Here is an 18,499-nt window from a genome sequence, read left to right as displayed (position 1 = left end):
TCTTCATGCAAAGATCCCATTTCTCGTTGCTTCTCTTCTTCTGCAGCAGCAACATTCTATAGCGTACCATCGTCAACTGTTGCCTCTTTCATTTCGTGCAGGTTCCGGAATTTGCTTGACTTACGCGATTCATAGATTTTTTTACCAAGAAAAATGACACAAACAGCAAGGAATTCGTAGATTTTTTGACACGGCAAATTTCCAAGACTGTTTCTACTGTAAGGCATAGAATAATGACCGTAGCACTTCTTGATGGAGTTCAATTTTGAATGCTATTTTCTATCTTAAATTTATCCCAGGGCCACAAAGGGTAGGAGATGATGACTATCACGCCCTATTAGATCAATACATCGAATGATCAAAAATAAAACTTCATTAAACGTCGGCCAAAAGTGCTTTTACTCACAGCATATCAAATCGTCAATTATCACAGGATCGCGATTCATGAAGGTAAATCATATTATCAATACATCCTGATACAGACAAGCTTTAAATACTATTCTTAGCATTTCATTGTATAGGGGTAGAAAAGAAATCCACTCTGCACCACCCCCATCAAGAGTAATAATATGAAGTTGATTTTTCAGCTGGTTAATAATACATGTAACGGGGGCCAAATGGATGTCACCAAAAATTTTAATGGATGACACATTTGGAGTTGACAAGAAGTCTTATTGTTGAACCATTCCCTTCTTCAAAAGCATATCATAAACTCTATCTATTTTTGTAGGTTCGATTTGGAAGAAGGAATAGGCATCGGATTTCTGATTAATATTGCCGCTCATCATTTGTATTGTCATGAACTCCATCATTCTGAGATAATGAGGGGCCGGTAACCTGATCTCACGGCACAGTTGTTTCTCCTGCAAAGATGATGCAGTAAAACCAGAAAATAATAATCAGATAGGTACCACGGATAGGACACTTTGTAGCGCTTCGTTTTAGGTGGTTAAAATAAACGAAGAAGAGCCCAATGGCAAACTGCTTTGCTTTGCAGGAAAAAAGAACTGCATACTTACAGATTCAGAAAGTAAATCTGCTCCAGATAATGGGACAAAATCCAAATCAGTGAGCGACGATGAATTAGCATGGCCTACAGATGTTGTATTTGAGTACGTATTAAGTGAATCTGACGAAACTGGCACATTGAGACTTTCCTGACTGCTTGGACCAGCCTGAGAACTTTCCTTTCTGTGACCACTGTCTTCAGCTTCCCTTCTCCTTTTGTGTTCAAGATATCTATCAGCTTCACCAGAGGAACGACATCCAGCCGCTCGTGCTTCCTGCATATCCATTTTTGAAAGTCAACTAAAAATTGATTTTAGTTTTTCCCTGATCCAAATAAAGAATCTGTCACATATACCGAAGTTAAATTCATAGTTCCTTTGCCAACCTCCAATTCAGGCTATTGTTGCTTGGTAATTGGGAATTACTGATCGCACGTCAGTATGAGCACCAAAGGAAAAGCTAGGTATAATACTGACAAAATACTATAGATAAGAATACTTATTGATATCCTTGTTTCTAATCAGGCAGAGGGTAGGGTATGGGTTCAATAAACAACTAAGAGATTCTTTTGAACCTGACTATAAGTGAGATGGTTTAGACAAACTACGCAGGTGTGAAATGCTAAAAAACAGACCATTGATTGTTTGATTCAGAAAATATATTACTTGCGAACAAACGGACAGTCCTACACTAAACTACAAGAAACAATACCCAAGTAAATTCTGTTTGTTTGTCGAGTATAAAAACAAGTTAATAAAAAAATAAAAAATAAAAACATTGTAGAGCCTGAGATTTATTTTCATTCGGTGAATCCAAGTTAAAGGTTATCGCTACCTTAAGTTCACGAATTCTCTTTAGAATCCTATGTTCTGATACAACAGTTTTAAGTAATTCTTCATGCTCCTCCTTAGAATGAAAACGCATGAAGACATCATATCGTCGGCATAAATCCTTTTCTTCTTGAGATAATTCCTCCTCAAAGGGACTAGGATGGAGCAAATTCCTTTCAAGAATGAAATCTTTCCTGCGTTTCCTCTCATCGAGTCTGACAACAATTGGAGGAACAGGGAATTCAAAGATAAACCAAAAACAAGAGATAATGAACTAAAGATAGCAGAATAACAAAATTTAAACATATAGAATGAATCTTTTTATTATGGGTTACTCATTAACCATATTCTCGCAAATAAATAACTATTCACTTCTTATGGCTGAAAACTTGGAAAGTATTGTGTGTTTATACCAATAACAAATTTCTTTTATCTTCTCTTTTTCTTCTTATCTGTATCCACTGATATCGAGCATTAAAAAGTGGGTCCATGGTACAAGGAAAATATTGAATGTCTTCATTCATTCAATGTCCCTAAAACAATTACCAGTTGTAAGAAATCTAGACTATAATGGAAAGTTACCTCTTTGAATATATATGGAGCACACGTAACTTCAACTCACGCTCTTCTTGGGTGTCAGTTTCCTTAAATTCCATATCAGCCAGCAACTGCTCAGCATCATTATCATATTCAGGATCAAATTCTTGTCTTTTTGTGTTATAACCACTGAACTCCAACAAAGAAGGACCCTCATCGTCCGCAGATTTAGGTTTCTTGCTGCCAAAACTCCGGCCTGATAGATGATCTGCAAGAAATTAGAAGGTATGACTGACAACTAAACAGATAGTTATAACTCTATCAGAATTCAATGACAGCAGAAAACAAGAAAAGTTTAGGTTACCATCCAGTTTTAGAGAATCAGGCTGATCCTTGACCTGGACCATGTTGGATGCATTTTTAATGTCTGTAGTTCCTGTAATATTAGTACTAATAAATTAACAATCTCTTTCTATTGTAGAAGAAGACAAGGACTATCAATGGGTCTAATCCACTTGGATCTAGACAAATCTAATCAAAATTTCATTATGCAATAACGATACCTGAACCCGAATCTGCATGGATCTTTAGGGTGTGTTTGAGCCACATTTTTATCGAGAACGTATTTTGCAATAGTATTTTTTGAAGAATGTGTGGTTAAAAAGTAGAAAAAAGTTTTAGCTTTACGTGTAAAATTATTTTATTGGGAGAATATGTGGTTGAAAATGAGTATATAAAAAATGGGGATCAAACTAGGGCTTAATATCTTAACCAAGTCAGGCCCCAAAACTCATTGAGTCAGATAGCCTGAATCCATGACTATTTATTTTCTGGTCTTCATATTCAGTTTGGACCCAGGTCGTGGACCTCAATCAATAACGAAAATGAATCATAATCCAACAAGTTGACCAGGCATGCATATAATAAACATCAATTCAACTGATATTGACAGACTTGAGCACATGATTACCAATGAAATCAAAGTCTAGTTACCTGTATTTGAAGCAGAAGGCAACCGACCTAAAGGACCATTTTTGTAGGAATCTTCAATTCTGACAGTATATATAGAAAAAATCAGAACACATACTCCAAAAGAAAAATACAATTTCTAAATAATACAAGACAACAATTATACTTGACTCTTGAGGGGGAAAATGGGGATTCCTCCTTCACTGGAAGTTCACCTGGTAAAGAAATCCCAAGTACAAATTAATACCTTCAAAAAAAATGTTATATAAAGCATATTATATTATGTATAAAATGCTGAATGCCAAAAGTTGTCAACTTAGAGTATCAGAGAGGCAGAGATAGCTAATGTGATGCACTAGCAATTTGAAATAGTAATTGTGAATATGTGATATTCAATTATTATATTCAAAATTTTTCTCTTTATGAAACTGTTGGATTTTATGCGCAATATTAAAGAGATGAAAAACGAAAATCAACACAAGAATTTTATGTGGTTTGGAGATGTGCCTACGTCCACGAGAGCCAAGCGGAGATTTCTTTATTCAGTTGTGAAAAATAGGGTTACAACATATTATTTATACTAACCCTAACTTGAGCCCGTATAAAACTTTAAGACCCGTACAGAAAATACCCTTGTACCGTACCGCGGGGGCGTTGCCCCCCCACCCCTAACCCATTCAACGTCCCTAACAACCAGACAGTGAATTAAATCCACGCAAGGCCGATGCTGTCGCTCCGCTCCTCTCACTCCACTCCGCTCCGCGCCGGCATCGGCCCATTTGATCCAGGGCCTGTGTTCCACTCTATATGAGCCACATGCACAACAATCTCCACCTTGGCGAATATTCACCCCTTAGGAGAAAAAACATAACTTGAAAAAAATCACACCATCTAGGACCAATGGATTGGGAGACATCCTCTCTAATAGCTAGAGATGTTAATCAAGTTCAAGCATTGCTTGAACCTATCCATTGTGATCGGCTTTGTCATCATGTCTGCTGCATTCTCTGAGGTATGCACCTTCTCTAAGAACTCTCCTGAAGTAACCAACTCTCTTATCTTATGAAATCTCATATCAATGTGCTTGGTTCTTGCATGATAAATCTGATTCTTAGCTAGGAAGATGGCGCTCTGACTATCACAGTACAGCTTCATTCCATCTTGCTTGATACCAAGTTCCTTGACAAGCCCTTTCAACCACAATAATTCCTTGGCTGCCTCAGTTGCCGCCATGTACTCTGCTTCAGTTGTAGATAATGCCACAAGTGATTGCACCATTAACCTCCAACATATGGGCCCACTTCCGAGTGTGAAAACATAATCTGTATGGGACTTTCTGTCATCCAAGTCCCCTGCATAATTTGCATCTACATATCCTTGAACTGAAATATCACCATGTTGTCTTTCAAACATGATCCCGCACTCCATTGTACCTTTCAAGTACTTAAAAATCCATTTTATAGCTCTCCAATGCTCTCTACCAGGATTAGTCATATACTTACTAACCATACGGACTGCATATGCTAAATCTGGTCTAGTACACACCATTGCATACATCAAACATCCAACTGCGCTGGCATAAGGTACCGTTGACATCTCCGCAACATATTCACTCTTTGGGCACTGATTATTAGACAATCTGAAGTGATTTGCAAGTGGTGTGACAACTGATGTTGCATCTGACATGCTAAGCCTCTCTAACACTTTCTTCAAATAGTTTTTCTGAGAAACCCATAATTTTCTGGCTTTCCTATCTCTGTTAATCTCCATGCCAAGAATTTTCTTAGCCGGTCCCAAGTCTTTCATATCAAACTTACTACTCAACAAAGATTTCAATTTGTCTACCTCATCCATATTCTTGGCAGCAATTAACATGTCCACATACAACATCAAGAAAATATATGAGTTATCCTCAAGAACTCTGTAGTATACGCAACAATCATACTCACAACGACTGTAGCCAATCTGAATTATATGAGAGTCAAACTTCTTGTACCATTGCCGTGGAGACTGCTTAAGCCTGTATAAAGACTTCTTCAGTTTACACACAAGATTCTCTGTTCCTGGTTCCATAAACCCTTCTGGCTGCTCCACGAAAATCTGTTCCTCCAAATCACCATGAAGGAAAGCAGTTTTCACATCTAGCTGCTCTTAACTCCAAATCAAAATTAGCCACCATTGCCAAAACAATCCTGATGGAAGTGTCTGACGACTGGAGAGAAAATTTCATCATAATCTACTCCTTTCCTCTGTGAGTATCCCTTTGCTACTAATCGAGCCTTGTATCTTTCTCCTTCCTTTTCTGACATTGCTTCTTTCTTTCTATACACCCACTTATACCCTATCTGTTTCTTCCCCTCTGGAAGCTCCACCAAATCCCAAGTATCATTTTTATGCAGTGACTCAATTTCCTCCGTCATAGCCTCTATCCATTTACCTTTCTCCTGACTACCAATGGCATCCTGAAAAGTTATAGGATCGCTATTGCTGGTAATGAGTGTATAAGAAACTGAATCCTCAAATCCATACTTTGCTGGTGGTTTGGTAGTGCGACGTGGTCTATCTAAGGCAACACTATGATACTGCTCTACCTCTGACCCAGAACTATCTGCTCCCTGAGCATTAATTTCTGTATTAACATTGTCTAGCTCTACTTGCACCACTTGGCTTTTACCTCTGCCCTCGTCTGAATTGAGCTTCTCTTTATCTATGGAAGCTTTAAGCATGAATGCTTCATCAAATACTGCATCCCTACTTATCACCATCTTCCTTGCCTCTAGATCCCAAAACTTGTATCCCTTTACACCTTTAACATAGCCCAGAAAAATGCATTTTCTTGATTTCGGATCAAGTTTGGATCGCTGATCACTAGATATATGCACATACGCCGGACAACCAAATACTCTTAATTCAGAATAATCAACTTCATTACCTGTCCAAACTTCCTCTGCAACTTTCCCATCTAGTGCTGCTCGTGGTGATCTGTTTATGACATAACATACCATGTTCACTGCTTCTGCCCAAAAACTCTTCAAGAGCCCTGCGTTCAGCCTCAAACATCTTGCCCGTTCTGCAATTGTTCTGTTCATCCTTTCCACAACACCATTATGTTGCTGTGTCTTGCGAACTGTATAGTGCCGCTGAATACCATGCTCCTCACAAAATTTCAGAAACTGTGAATCTGTATACTCTGTACCGTTATCTGTCCTCAGATACTTAATTTTTCTGCCCACTTGGTTCTCTACTTCTGCTTTCCATAATTTGAACTTGGCAAAGGCTTCAGACTTGTGCTTCATGAAATATACCCAAACTTTTCTAGAGAAGTCATCAATGAAAGTAATAAAGTACTGAGATCCACCTTTGGACAACTCCCTCCCTGGTCCCCAAACATTTGAGTGCACATAATCAAGAATTCCCTCTGCCTTGTGCTTTCCCATCTTGAACTGTACTCTGGACTGTTTTCCAAGTACACAAAACTTGCAGAAATTCAACTTGTATGATTTTACCCCCTTCAACAAATTCCTCTTGTGAAGCTCAACCATGCCACGTTCTCCTATATGCCCCAGTCGCATGTCATAGAAGAGCGTCATCTGACTCTGATTTTGCTGTAGCAACTCCACCTACAACTGTATCCTCGAGTAGTTTGTAGATATTCCCTACTAATTTCTAACCCTTCATCACAATCATAGCCCCTTTCTTAACTGTTAGAGCCCCACACTCTGACTTATAAGAGTAACCGTTTGTGTCTAAAGTGCCTAAAGAAATTAGATTCTTTTTCAACTCAGGTACATGCCTAACATTTTCCAAGGTCCTTATCACATCATTGAACATTTTAAATTTTATGGACCCCATTCCAATGACCTTACATGATGCATCATTACCCATCAGAACAGATCCAAAATTACTAGAACGATATGAATGAAACCAATCCCGATGAGGACACATGTGATATGAACAGGCTGAATCAAGTACCCAACGGTCATTTAATTTTACAGAATTACCTGCAGAGACTGATAACATGTCTCCATCTCCAGAATCCGAGTCTCCTTCTGCAACACTAGCTGAGTTTGAGGACCCATCACCTTTCCTTTCATCACTCTACTTCTTATTGGGACAGTCTCTCTAAAAGTGGCCCATCTGATGGCATTTGTAGCACTTGACGTTTTTCTTATTTTGATTCCTAGATTTTGATCTTGTATTCCCTCTAAAAGAAACACCTCTGTTCTTCCTTCTCCCACGATCCTGGAAGCCTTTTACGATCAACCCTTCACCCTGTGAAGTTTCACCAGTATGCAGTTTCCGCTGGTTGTAGGCTAACAGGGCTGATATGACTTCCTCCAATTCGAGTCTCTCTTTACCCCACGTCAACGTGGTCACCAGATGGTCGTACGAAGGAGGCAGTGAGCACAACAAAATCATTGCCTTGTCTTCATCATCAAACTTGATTTCAAGTCGCAGTAGATCGCTGATGATCTGATTGAACACATTGGTGTGTTGAATCAGATCCGTACCCTCCAACATCTTCAGCCCATACAGTCGCTGCTTTAGATGCAGCTTGTTCGTGAGAGACTTTGACATATAACGACTCTCCAATTTCTCCCAAACCTCCGTCGGAGACTCAACGTCCATGACGTGATACATGATTTCGTCCGCCAAATAAAGCCGAATTGTACCAACTGCTCGCGCCTCGAGCTCTTCCCAATTGGTATCTGACGTACTCTCTGGTTTCTTCCCAGATAGTGCCTTCATCATCCCTTGTTGCGCCAACAAATCCTTCACCCTTCGCTGCCATAATTCGAAGTTCCCAGATCCGTCAAACTTCATCACATCAAATTTTGCAATCGAAGAACTCGCCATGTGAACCTGGCTCTGATACCAGTTGTTGGATTTTATGCGCAATATTAAAGAGATGAAAAACGGAAATCAACACAAGAATTTTACGTGGTTCGACGATGTGCCTACGTCCACGAGTGCGAAGCGGAGATTTCTTTATTCAGTTGTGAAAAATAGGGTTACAACATATTATTTATACTAACCATAGCCTGGACCCATATAAAACTTTAAGGCCCGTACAGAAAATACCCATGCACCGTACCGCGGGGGCGTTGCCCCCGCATCCCTAACCCATTCAACGTCCCTAGCAACCAGACAATGAATTAAACCCACGCCGGCATCGGCCCATTTGATCTAGGGCCTGTGTTCCACTCTATATGAGTCACATGCACAACAGATGCAAAATCATTGTAACGAAAAATTAGACAAAGAATAACGTGTTACATTAAGACTGGTAGCACTCCCTTTACCACAAACAATCGAAATTACATAACTTTTTATTAGTTAAAACCAATAGCATAGCTAAAATTCTACACAACTGAACATCCTTATCATATAACATTTTGTGTTAAGCAATCAATTGCAGTCCACATATCCACTAAACAGGCCGGCTGAGAAGTCAACCCAGAAACATTGCCCAACAGAATTAGTTAAATTCCTCCCTCATATTTTCTGTTAAGGCATTGTAATATTTAATAGACGTGCACAAAAATATGCCCCATGAGGGAGAGAGAGAGAGAGAGAGAGAGAGAGAGAAGTTACCCTTTTTATCCTCAAGGTGCCCTTTAGCCATAGCAAGCAGTTCTTTTCTATTTTTACCAACGACATGTGTCATATCCTGAGAAATCAAATGTGTTTTGAGTCAGTTGCAAGAAAGGAAAATCAAATCTTAGAAATAACTTAGTTTTGCATCTAACTGTACCGGTAGAGGGAAGCAAGGAGAGTTTAGGTAAGCATTCCTATAATGTTCAATGCACACTTCCTTCGTCTTTGTCCCAACATGCTCAGCAACTTCTGCCCAGTTTCCCATGCCATACATCTCAATTCCCTAGTTATGTGATATACAATAAAGCAAAGCAGAACACAGAAGCCAAGTGAGATAACACTTTCAAAAAAGAAATAAGAATACTTCACTGATTAATGAGATGATAAACACTTAAAAAGGAGATTACATAACACCTCCAAAAGTAACATTTCTTCATCAGCATTCCAATCCGGACAGATGAGAGGAAATGATAAGATGTCCTGTTCCAATGATAGTAGCAAAATCATAAGAACTACCAGGGGATACATCCCTTGGGTAGCATTGCAGCAATATTTAGTATGGAAGACTTGTGTGACTTGGAAACTTAGAATAACTGAAAAACATAATATAGGATAAGAAAGATATAACACATGATCCATATGGCAATATATTTGGGACAAAGATTGATAAAAGGCACATTATTCCCTTTGCAATGTACAACGAACTTTCTCTGGCAAATTTGAAAGGAAACCAAAATCCACGGAAAAATTGCACAATATGAAGCACTATATCTCATGCAAATCCATTTATAAAGAGATAACTGCTAAGAGAATTTACATTCTTGTGGAATCAAAATATGGAATGTTTTGCTAGTAAAAATTGCTATATTCTCGTAGAAACAAATGGAATAACATATTTATCTGAAACGTCTGAGATAAGATAAATTAACTTCAGAGCTAGGGTAGTGGATTCTTTGAATTAAGTTTTGTAAAAGTACCATCTTCAGATGGTAGTACTGACCATAACCCTGTATGGGTGATTGCTTTTGTGAGGATGAACCTCGGCTCCGACTGAGAAACATTCTATGCATAAGTCAAAATCAGAACATAAAGCGCACTTGATACGAATTCTCCCTGTGATGTCTTTGTTACAATAGTTGCAATGGTACAGAGCCCTTTTCCCGTCACTGGTCCCTTGACCTTATTAAACAACAGTCAATGTCATAAACAGGAAACAAACAATTAAGTTAGAAGCAAAATATGCAGTAAAACAAGCCTGACACCTAACTACAACGTCATATTATAGTACTTGTCTAGCTCTCAACCAAAACTAAGTTCAGTGTGGGTGTTCTCTACTGAATCAGACTGTCTAACAGCCAAAATGCAAAAATATTTTATTGTTACATCCAAATTTTAATAGATCATCAACTTCATCAATAATAGGCAAGGTAGTATGTTCTGTTTTGAGAGAGATCAGAATCTAAGATAAGCTGCAATTTCTCACTCATTAAAATTAATATCACCTTGAAGAGAAAGTGAGTTACCTACAGTAACAGACTCTATGTTTTCACCACTTGATGCATTCTTTTTCCTCCTTGATCTGAAAGTACACAAGCATTGTGATTGAAAAGATTGTTAACTACAGTTACAAGAAGCTTCAGTACAATAAAATACAATTATTCTTTGTCATTCTTGTCAATTTGATTCGAAGTGCCTCCTCAATGAGGTAGGTTTTCTATATTATATAGACATAGGCAGGTACAGAAGAAGAAAAGAAATACACATAACCATATTTACCAGCTATAGATAGAAACCAGATCAGCCACATTCTCTCTATACATAGAAACTAGATCAGTCATATTCTCTATACATGGAAATTCAATCAGCACAGTATTTGAGAAATAATAACGCCCAATTGACATCCCCTCAAATTGATGCAGAGGAATCTGGAAGCATCAATTTGTCTAGTAAGAAACGATGGCGCTTGGAAGTAAGAGCTTTAGTGAAGAAACTGAAGATGTCAGCCAATTGCAAATCACTAGTGATGTGTGGGAGAGAAATAGCTTTATCTTCATAAGCATCACAAATAAAGGGACAATTGACTTCAAAATACTTGGTACGCTCATGGAATACAGGATTAGTAGTAATATGAATTGCACTCGTATGATCAACATGTAATGGTGTGGGATCGAGCTGAGAGAAACCAAGTTCGTCAAGTATATCACGAAGCCATAGAATCTCAGAGCAAGCTTGGAACATTGCACAGTATTCTGATTCAGTAGAAGACTTGGAGACCTGATCCTGTTTCTTACTCTTCCAAGAAATCAAAGTAGTGCCCAGAAACATACACCAACTAGTAGTAAACCTGCAAGTATCTGCACAACCAACATAGTCCGCATCACTATAAGCCGACTATGGAAGATTTAGTAAGATAGAACAAACCAAGAGAAGGAGTTCCTTTCACATAGCGAATCAATCTCTTGACCGGGATCAAGTGAAGATGAGTAGGAGCTTGAAGGAACTGGCTGACTTATTGGATTGCAAATGATAAGTCAGGGCGCGTAATAGTAAGGTATACAAGACTCCAAACTAATGTCCAACATAGAGAAAGATTAGGAAGAAGCATCCCATCCTCCTTACGTAGCTTAGCATTCATCTCTATAGGAGAGTCACTGGTAGAGCTATCAATATATCCATCAGATGCCACAAAATCAGTGGCATATTTATGCTGATTAAGAAAAAGATCACTAGGAGTATACTGAATCTCGAGGCCCAAGAAATACGTGTGATGACCAAGATCTTTCATGCAAAAAAAGCTTGTAAATGAGCCTTTAAGCTAGCAATCAAGTCAGTGTCAAACCAGTAATAACAACATCATCCACATACACCAAGAGCATGACAATGCCTGCAGAACTTGTGCAGAAACATGGAAGCATCATACTTGCTCTTACTGAAAAAATACTGCTGTAAAGTAGAGCAAAACTTATTATACCACGCCCTAGGTGCTTGCTTCAATCTATACAAGGACTTCCGAAGCTTGCACACAACTGTAGGAGAAGATAGAAGACCAGGACGAGGTTTCATGTAGATAGCTTCCTTGAGATCATCATGAAGAAAAGCATTCTGTACATCCATCTGATGTAAAGATAGGTCTGAGAGGTAGCAATTGCAAGAACAATTAGAAAAAAAATTTCATCTTGGCAATCGGTACAAATGTCTCCTTATAATTCACACCATACTCCTGATGATTCCCAAGAGCAACTAAGCGAGCCTTGTAGCGATCCAAACTGCCATCAGGCTTAACTTTGATTGCATAAACCTAATTGCAGCTAAGTGGTGTCATAGAGGGAGGACAATTCACAAGATCCCAGTATGATTATCCTCTAGTGCCCGAAGTTCTTCCTGCATGGCTTGTTGCCAACACTCATGCTTGGCAGCCCGTGTATATCTTGTGGGAGTAGTAATAGAAGACAATGTGGCTGTTAGTGCATTGTAAGGAGAAGAACACTGAAAGCCATACAACTTAAGCGATTTTGAGACCCTACAAGAACTGAGTAATAAAGGCTCAGAAACATCCTGTTGGATTTTATGCGCAATATTAAAGAGATGAAAAACGGAAATCAACACAAGAATTTTACGTGGTTCGGCGATGTGCCTACGTCCACGAGAGCGAAGCGGAGATTTCTTTATTCCGTTGTGAAAAATAGGGTTACAACATATTATTTATACTAACCCTAATCTGGGCCCATATAAAACTTTAAGGCCCGTACAGAAAATACCCCTGTACCGTACCGCGGGGGCGTTGCCCCCGCACCCCCAACCCATTGAGCGTCCCTAACAACCAGACAGTGAATTAAACCCGCGCAAGGCCGATGCCGTCGCTCCGCTCCGCGCCGGCATCAGCCCATTTGATCCAGGGCCTGTGTTCCACTCTATATGAGCCGCATGTACAACAATCTCCACCTTGGCGAATATTCACCCTTTAGGAGAAAAAACATAACCTGGAAAAAATCACACCATCTAGGACCAATGGGTTGGGACACATCTTCTCTAACAGTTAGAGATGTTAATCAAGTTCAAGCAATGCTTGAACTTATCCATTGTGATTGGCTTTGTCATCATGTCTGCTGCATTTTCTGAGGTATGCACCTTCTCTAACAACAGCTCTCCTGAAGTAACCAACTCTCTTATCTTATGAAATCTCACGTCAATGTGTTTGGTTCTTGCATGATAAATCTGATTCTTAGCTAGGAAGATGGCACTCTGACTATCACAGTACAGCTTCATTCCATCTTGTTTGATTCCAAGTTCCCTGACAAGCCCTTTCAACCACAATAATTCCTTGGCTGCCTCAGTTGCCGCCATGTATTCTGCTTCAGTTGTAGATAATGCCACAATTGATTGCACCATTGACCTCCAACATATGGGCCCACCTGCGAGTGTGAAAACATAACCTGTAGGGGACCTTCTGTCATCCAAGTCCTCTGCATAATCTGCATCTACATATCCTTGAGCTGAAATATCACCATGTTGTCTCTCAAACATGATCCCACACTCCATTGTACCTTTCAAGTACCTGAAAATCCACTTTACAGCTCTCCAATGCTCTCTACCAGGATTAGCCATATACTTACTAACCACACTGACTGCATGTGCTAAATCTGGTCTGGTACACACCATTGCATACATCAAACATCCAACTGCACTGGCATAAGGTACCTTTGACATCTCTGCAACATCTTCTTCACTCTTTGGGTTCATCCTTTCCGCAACACCATTCTGTTGCGGTGTCTTGCGAGCTGTATAGTGCCGCTGAATACCATGTTCCTCACAAAATCTCAGAAACTGTGAATCTGTATACTCTGTACCGTTATCTGTCCTCAGATACTTAATTTTTCTGCCCATCTGGTTCTCTACTTCTGCTTTCCATAGTTTGAACTTGGCAAAGGCTTCAGACTTGTGCTTCATGAAATATACCCAAACTTTTCTAGTAAAGTCATCAATGAAAGTAATAAAGTACTGAGATCCACCTTTGGACAACTCCCTCACAGGTCCCCAAACATCTGAGTGCACATAATCAAGAATTCCCTCTGTCTTGTACTTTCCCATCTTGAACTGTATTTTGAAAATATATGAGTTATCCTCAAGAACTCTGTAGTATACGCAACAATCATACTCACAATGACTGTAGCCAATCTGAATCATATAAGAGTCAAACTTCTTGTACCATTGCCGTGGAGACTGCTTAAGCCCGTATAAAGACTTCTTCATTTACCCCTTTCAACAAATTTCTCTTGTGAAGCTCAATCATGCCACGTTCTCCTATATGCCCCAGTTGCATATGCCATAGAAGAGTGTCATCTGACTCTGATTCTGCTGTAACAACTCCACCTACAACTGTATCCCTGGGTAGTTTGTAGATATTCCCTACTAATTTCTGACCCTTCATCACAATCATAGCCCCTTTCTTCACTGTTAGAGCCCCACACTCTGACTTATAAGAGTAACCGTTTGTGTCTAAAGTGCCTAAAGAAATTAGATTCTTTTTCAACTCAGGTACATGCCTAACATTTTCCAAGGTCCTTATCACACCATCGAACATTTTAAATTTTATAGACCCCATTCCAATGACCTTACATGATGCATCATTACCCATCAGAACAGATCCAAAATTTCCAGAACGATATGAATGAAACCAATCCCGGTGAGGACACATGTGATATGAACAGGCTGAATCAAGTACCCAACAGTCATTTAATTTTACAGAATTACCTGCAGAGACTGATAACATATCTCCATCTCCAGAATCCGAGTCTCCTTCTACAACACTAGCTGAGTTTGAGGACCCATCATCGGCCCATTTGATCCAGGGCTTGTGTTCCACTCTATATGAGCCACATGTACAACACATCCTCACCAGGAGCAAATGACGGCAAGAGAGGGAATGGTGCCTCTTCGAACATACACCTTACCAGGCTTAAACCGAGTGAATGGAAGTGGTAGAGAGATGAGGAGGAGAAGGAGGAGGAGGAGGTACTGTTTGAAAATAGGTCTGATGGTCATAAAAGATGACATTCTTGGATATACGAATTTTCTCAGCAGCTAAATCATAAAACTGAAGCCTTTCTGAGATGCACTATAGCCAAGGAATGCACATCGAGCAAATTTAGAAAAGAATTGATGACGTTCAAGAGGAGGTAAGTGAACAAAACAAACATATCCGAATACATGAAGATCATTGTACTCAGGATGATGTTGATGGAGGCGAAAATAAGGAGAGTCAAGATGAAGAACCCGAGAGGGAAGCCTATTGATCAGATAGGCTGCAGCTGTTAAAGCTTCAACCCAAAATTTTGGAGGAACAAAGGAATATAACAATAAGGCTCAACCTATGTCAAGAAGATGGCGATTCTTACGTTCTGCCACTCTATTCTGTTGGGGAGTGTAATGACATGACCGTGTGAGATAACAGGTGCAAATCCCCAAACATCGTTTTGAATAAGTTCAAAACATTTAGATGCACGACTAGTAGATGTAGGAAAAGGAAGTACTTTGTTTTTAGCAAGTTTGCAAGAAGAACAATTAATGAAAAACGCAAAACTATTATGCTTATTACCCAATAAACCAGAATTCAACAAATGAGCTAAGATGGTAGAATTAGGATGGCCAGGCTTCTTACGCCTATACTATAGGAGAGTTATTAGACACATTACAAGCAAGAGAAAACAAAGATGAAGGCAATGTTGCACTCGAAGGAGAAAAGTGTGGCGGAAAAAGGCGTCCAACTCTAAGCCCCTACGCTATCAGCTATCCCGTTTCCTACTCCTGCACATAACAACCATCATATGGAAAGTTAACATCACATTTTTGGTCAATTAATTGGCCTACAGAAACCAAATTAGTAGATAGTTCTGGACCAATGAACACATCCTTGATAGAGGAATTGATATCACCAATAGCCTTAATAGGCATATGTTAGCCATTTGCAATTTGAATCGAGGATGAACCAGTATATGGATGAACATTACTGAGGTTCGTGGCAGAATTAGTCATGTGATTTGAAGCACCAAAGTCCAAGAACCAAGGAAGTGAGGATAGGTGTTGACCTTGCAGTCCAAGCGTAGAAAAGGCAAATAAAATCATTTGTTGGAGCATTTCAGGCATTAAAGAGGGCTGGACAGGTATACCCTGCGGTATCACAGCAGCTGATGCAGATGGGTTAGCAATGGATTAGAGGCTAGAATCAACAGTTGGAACACTAACAGCTTGCAGAGCTCGTGAAACAAGTCTTGGAGGTCAAATAGGGCATTCTTTGATGATATGTTCGTCTTTATTACAGTACTTGCAAGATTTTTTGGGACATTGAGGGGCAATGTGCCCGAACTGTTTGCAAGAATAGCATCGTGTCTTGATGAAATCACAGGTGCGAGGTTTCCCATGGGCAGCATAGGTCATGCTCATAGGAGAACATCTTGCAGGCTAGTTTGAATGGCCAAGCGCGGCTCCTCGCAAAGAAGTTCTCCCAGGAAGGGAGAGGGGTAGGTTCAGTAAAAAGGAGTGAACAGCTTCATATTTAGGCCGTAATTTCATCAAGAATTAACTACGCTTTATGTTGAGATGAACAGTCTAAAGAGCAGCATGTGCAGCAGTTGGGACATCAACCAAAATAATTTCTGAATAATCTGCCCAAAGACTCAGGAATTGTGAGTAATAATCCTAACTGGACAGCGATCCTTGAGACAGATATCTAACTCCAATTGAAAGTTGCAAGTGGAGTTATCTTGGTAATAGACGCTACCGAGGTACTGCCAGTCATGTAGGGTCGAAGATGAAGGAGAATGCGAGGTTCCATAGAGCCAAGAATCCAAGAGTGAATTTGGGCATCTTGGACAGCCCAAGTGGCACTCAAAGAGTCCTACGATCCTTTCTCCTTCACAACAGTAGCAGCAGTAGCAGAGGGTTGCGGAGTGGAGAACCATCAATATGATGCCATAAATCCTTACCACGAGGGTAACTTTCGAACTGAAATTCCCACGTGATGTAGTTCTTGCCTGTGAACTGGACACACTGATTATCATCTCTGTCCATAGGAGACAACAACTAAGAAATGCCTAAGAGGACTAGAGGCTATGAAGGACGAACTGAAGAAAGAATAGGAGACTCAGACCGAGGAAAAACTAGGTGGCTCTGATACCATATCAATTTGATTCGAATTGCCACCTCAAAAAAGATAGGTTTTCTATTATATACACATAGTTAGGTACATGAAAAGAAAGGAAATACACACAACCATATTTTACATAGAAACCAGATCAGCCATATTCTCTCTATACATAGAAACTAGATAAGCCATATTCTCTATACATGGAAATTCAATCAGCAAAATATTTGAGAAATAATAACGCCCTATTGACAATTCTAAGGCAAGTGTAAAAATTAAAACAGATTAACCCAATGATTGCGTGACTTGTCATTAAATTTTGTGCAAGGGAAATTCAATTTTAACACACACACACACACACACACAACTAGACATAAAATGATAATCAATACACATACTTGACAAACCCAAATCATATTATTTCTAAAAATCACAGCTTTGCAACAAATGTATGAAAACAGCTCAAAATAATAACAAAAAGGAATTGTATAATTCTAATAGAACCACGAAACGATCTTATTGAACATTAAATACAAAACCCAGTTCATGCAATGTGCATATGCATCGATATATCATGCAAAGAAATTAATGAAGATATAAAGTAAAAGCTGAACCTTTGACTGGGATCTTCTTCAGCACGGAAATTTCCACGGGAGCGACCCATTATATTTTCAAGTAAAGGGCAATCACGCAATTAACTTAACTACACCGAATTATATGTAATTAAAACTGCAAGCGTTGGAATAAAGTGTTTGGTGATTGAAGGAGTAGTTTTTATTCCTTCAGAAGCCCTAAAATCCAGACAATAATTGAAAGGGTCGCGAAGCCCTGATTTTGACTTAATCCAGCATTTTCGCTGTACATGTTGAAACACATGGTAAAGCTCGAAAAACAAGAGGGAAGGAGAAAAGAAAAATGAAGAAGAAAATAATAAATTATTTTACCTTGCCCTTTTTCTTGTTGAAATTTAATGAGTCTGTCCAAAAAATTGATTTTTTGCTCATTATTTTATTATTTTAATATTTATATTTGACTTTTTCTCTCACAGATGGACCCCACTTTCCTCCTAACGATCAAAAAATCAATTTTCAAAATCACTCTCAAACAGACTCAAAATATACGGTACCTCAGTAAATGTTGCAACGACTCTTTAAATACTAAGGAATAGTGAATATTGATTCGACGGTGTTTGGGAGTGATTTTTAACCCCGAAAAAATTAATTTTTAATCGTTATTTCACTATTTCAATCGTAAATTTTGACTTCTTTTCTCACAAGTGGTTTCTACTTTTCTTCTAACGGTCAAAAAATCAATTCTCAAAATCGCTCTCAAACGGGATCTTCTGTGTATATGAAAATTATATTTGATTGACTTAAATTAAAATTTAAACTTTGTCTAACATGCACTTGTTTAGTAA

At 39.1% G+C, this 18,499-nt stretch overlaps 1 protein-coding gene across 5 annotated transcripts; it reads right to left on the bottom strand.

Annotated features, from left to right (window-relative positions):
- Positions 1 to 375: 375 nt before the first annotated feature.
- LOC111370670 (transcriptional adapter ADA2b-like) lies at positions 376 to 17,988 on the bottom strand. Of its 5 annotated transcripts, none has more exons than XM_022992491.1 (14): positions 11,386 to 12,437; positions 10,719 to 11,296; positions 10,470 to 10,521; positions 9,943 to 10,121; positions 9,357 to 9,535; positions 9,100 to 9,225; positions 8,940 to 9,015; positions 3,511 to 3,559; positions 3,369 to 3,427; positions 2,740 to 2,811; positions 2,421 to 2,643; positions 1,843 to 2,053; positions 1,020 to 1,283; positions 376 to 863 (listed from the first exon to the last, which is right to left on the bottom strand). In XM_022992491.1, exons 4-14 carry the CDS (start codon positions 10,010 to 10,012, stop codon positions 672 to 674), a joined length of 1,521 nt encoding a protein of 506 aa, XP_022848259.1. In that variant the 5' UTR covers positions 10,013 to 10,121; positions 10,470 to 10,521; positions 10,719 to 11,296; positions 11,386 to 12,437; the 3' UTR covers positions 376 to 671. The 5 variants fall into 5 exon arrangements, with proteins under 5 accessions (XP_022848259.1, XP_022848262.1, XP_022848258.1 ...); XM_022992494.1 differs by having other exon boundaries at positions 9,357 to 9,422; positions 9,920 to 10,121; positions 11,386 to 12,434; XM_022992490.1 differs by lacking the exons at positions 10,719 to 11,296; positions 11,386 to 12,437 and adding an exon at positions 17,697 to 17,988 and having other exon boundaries at positions 2,421 to 2,631; positions 9,357 to 9,422; positions 10,466 to 10,521.
- Positions 17,989 to 18,499: the final 511 nt, after the last annotated feature.

Source organism: Olea europaea, chromosome 21 (genome assembly GCF_002742605.1).
Source record: "Olea europaea var. sylvestris chromosome 21, O_europaea_v1, whole genome shotgun sequence".
Taxonomy (NCBI): domain Eukaryota; kingdom Viridiplantae; phylum Streptophyta; class Magnoliopsida; order Lamiales; family Oleaceae; genus Olea; species Olea europaea.
Note: the sequence above shows the minus strand (reverse complement) of the source record. Positions and strands in the feature narration are given on the sequence as shown.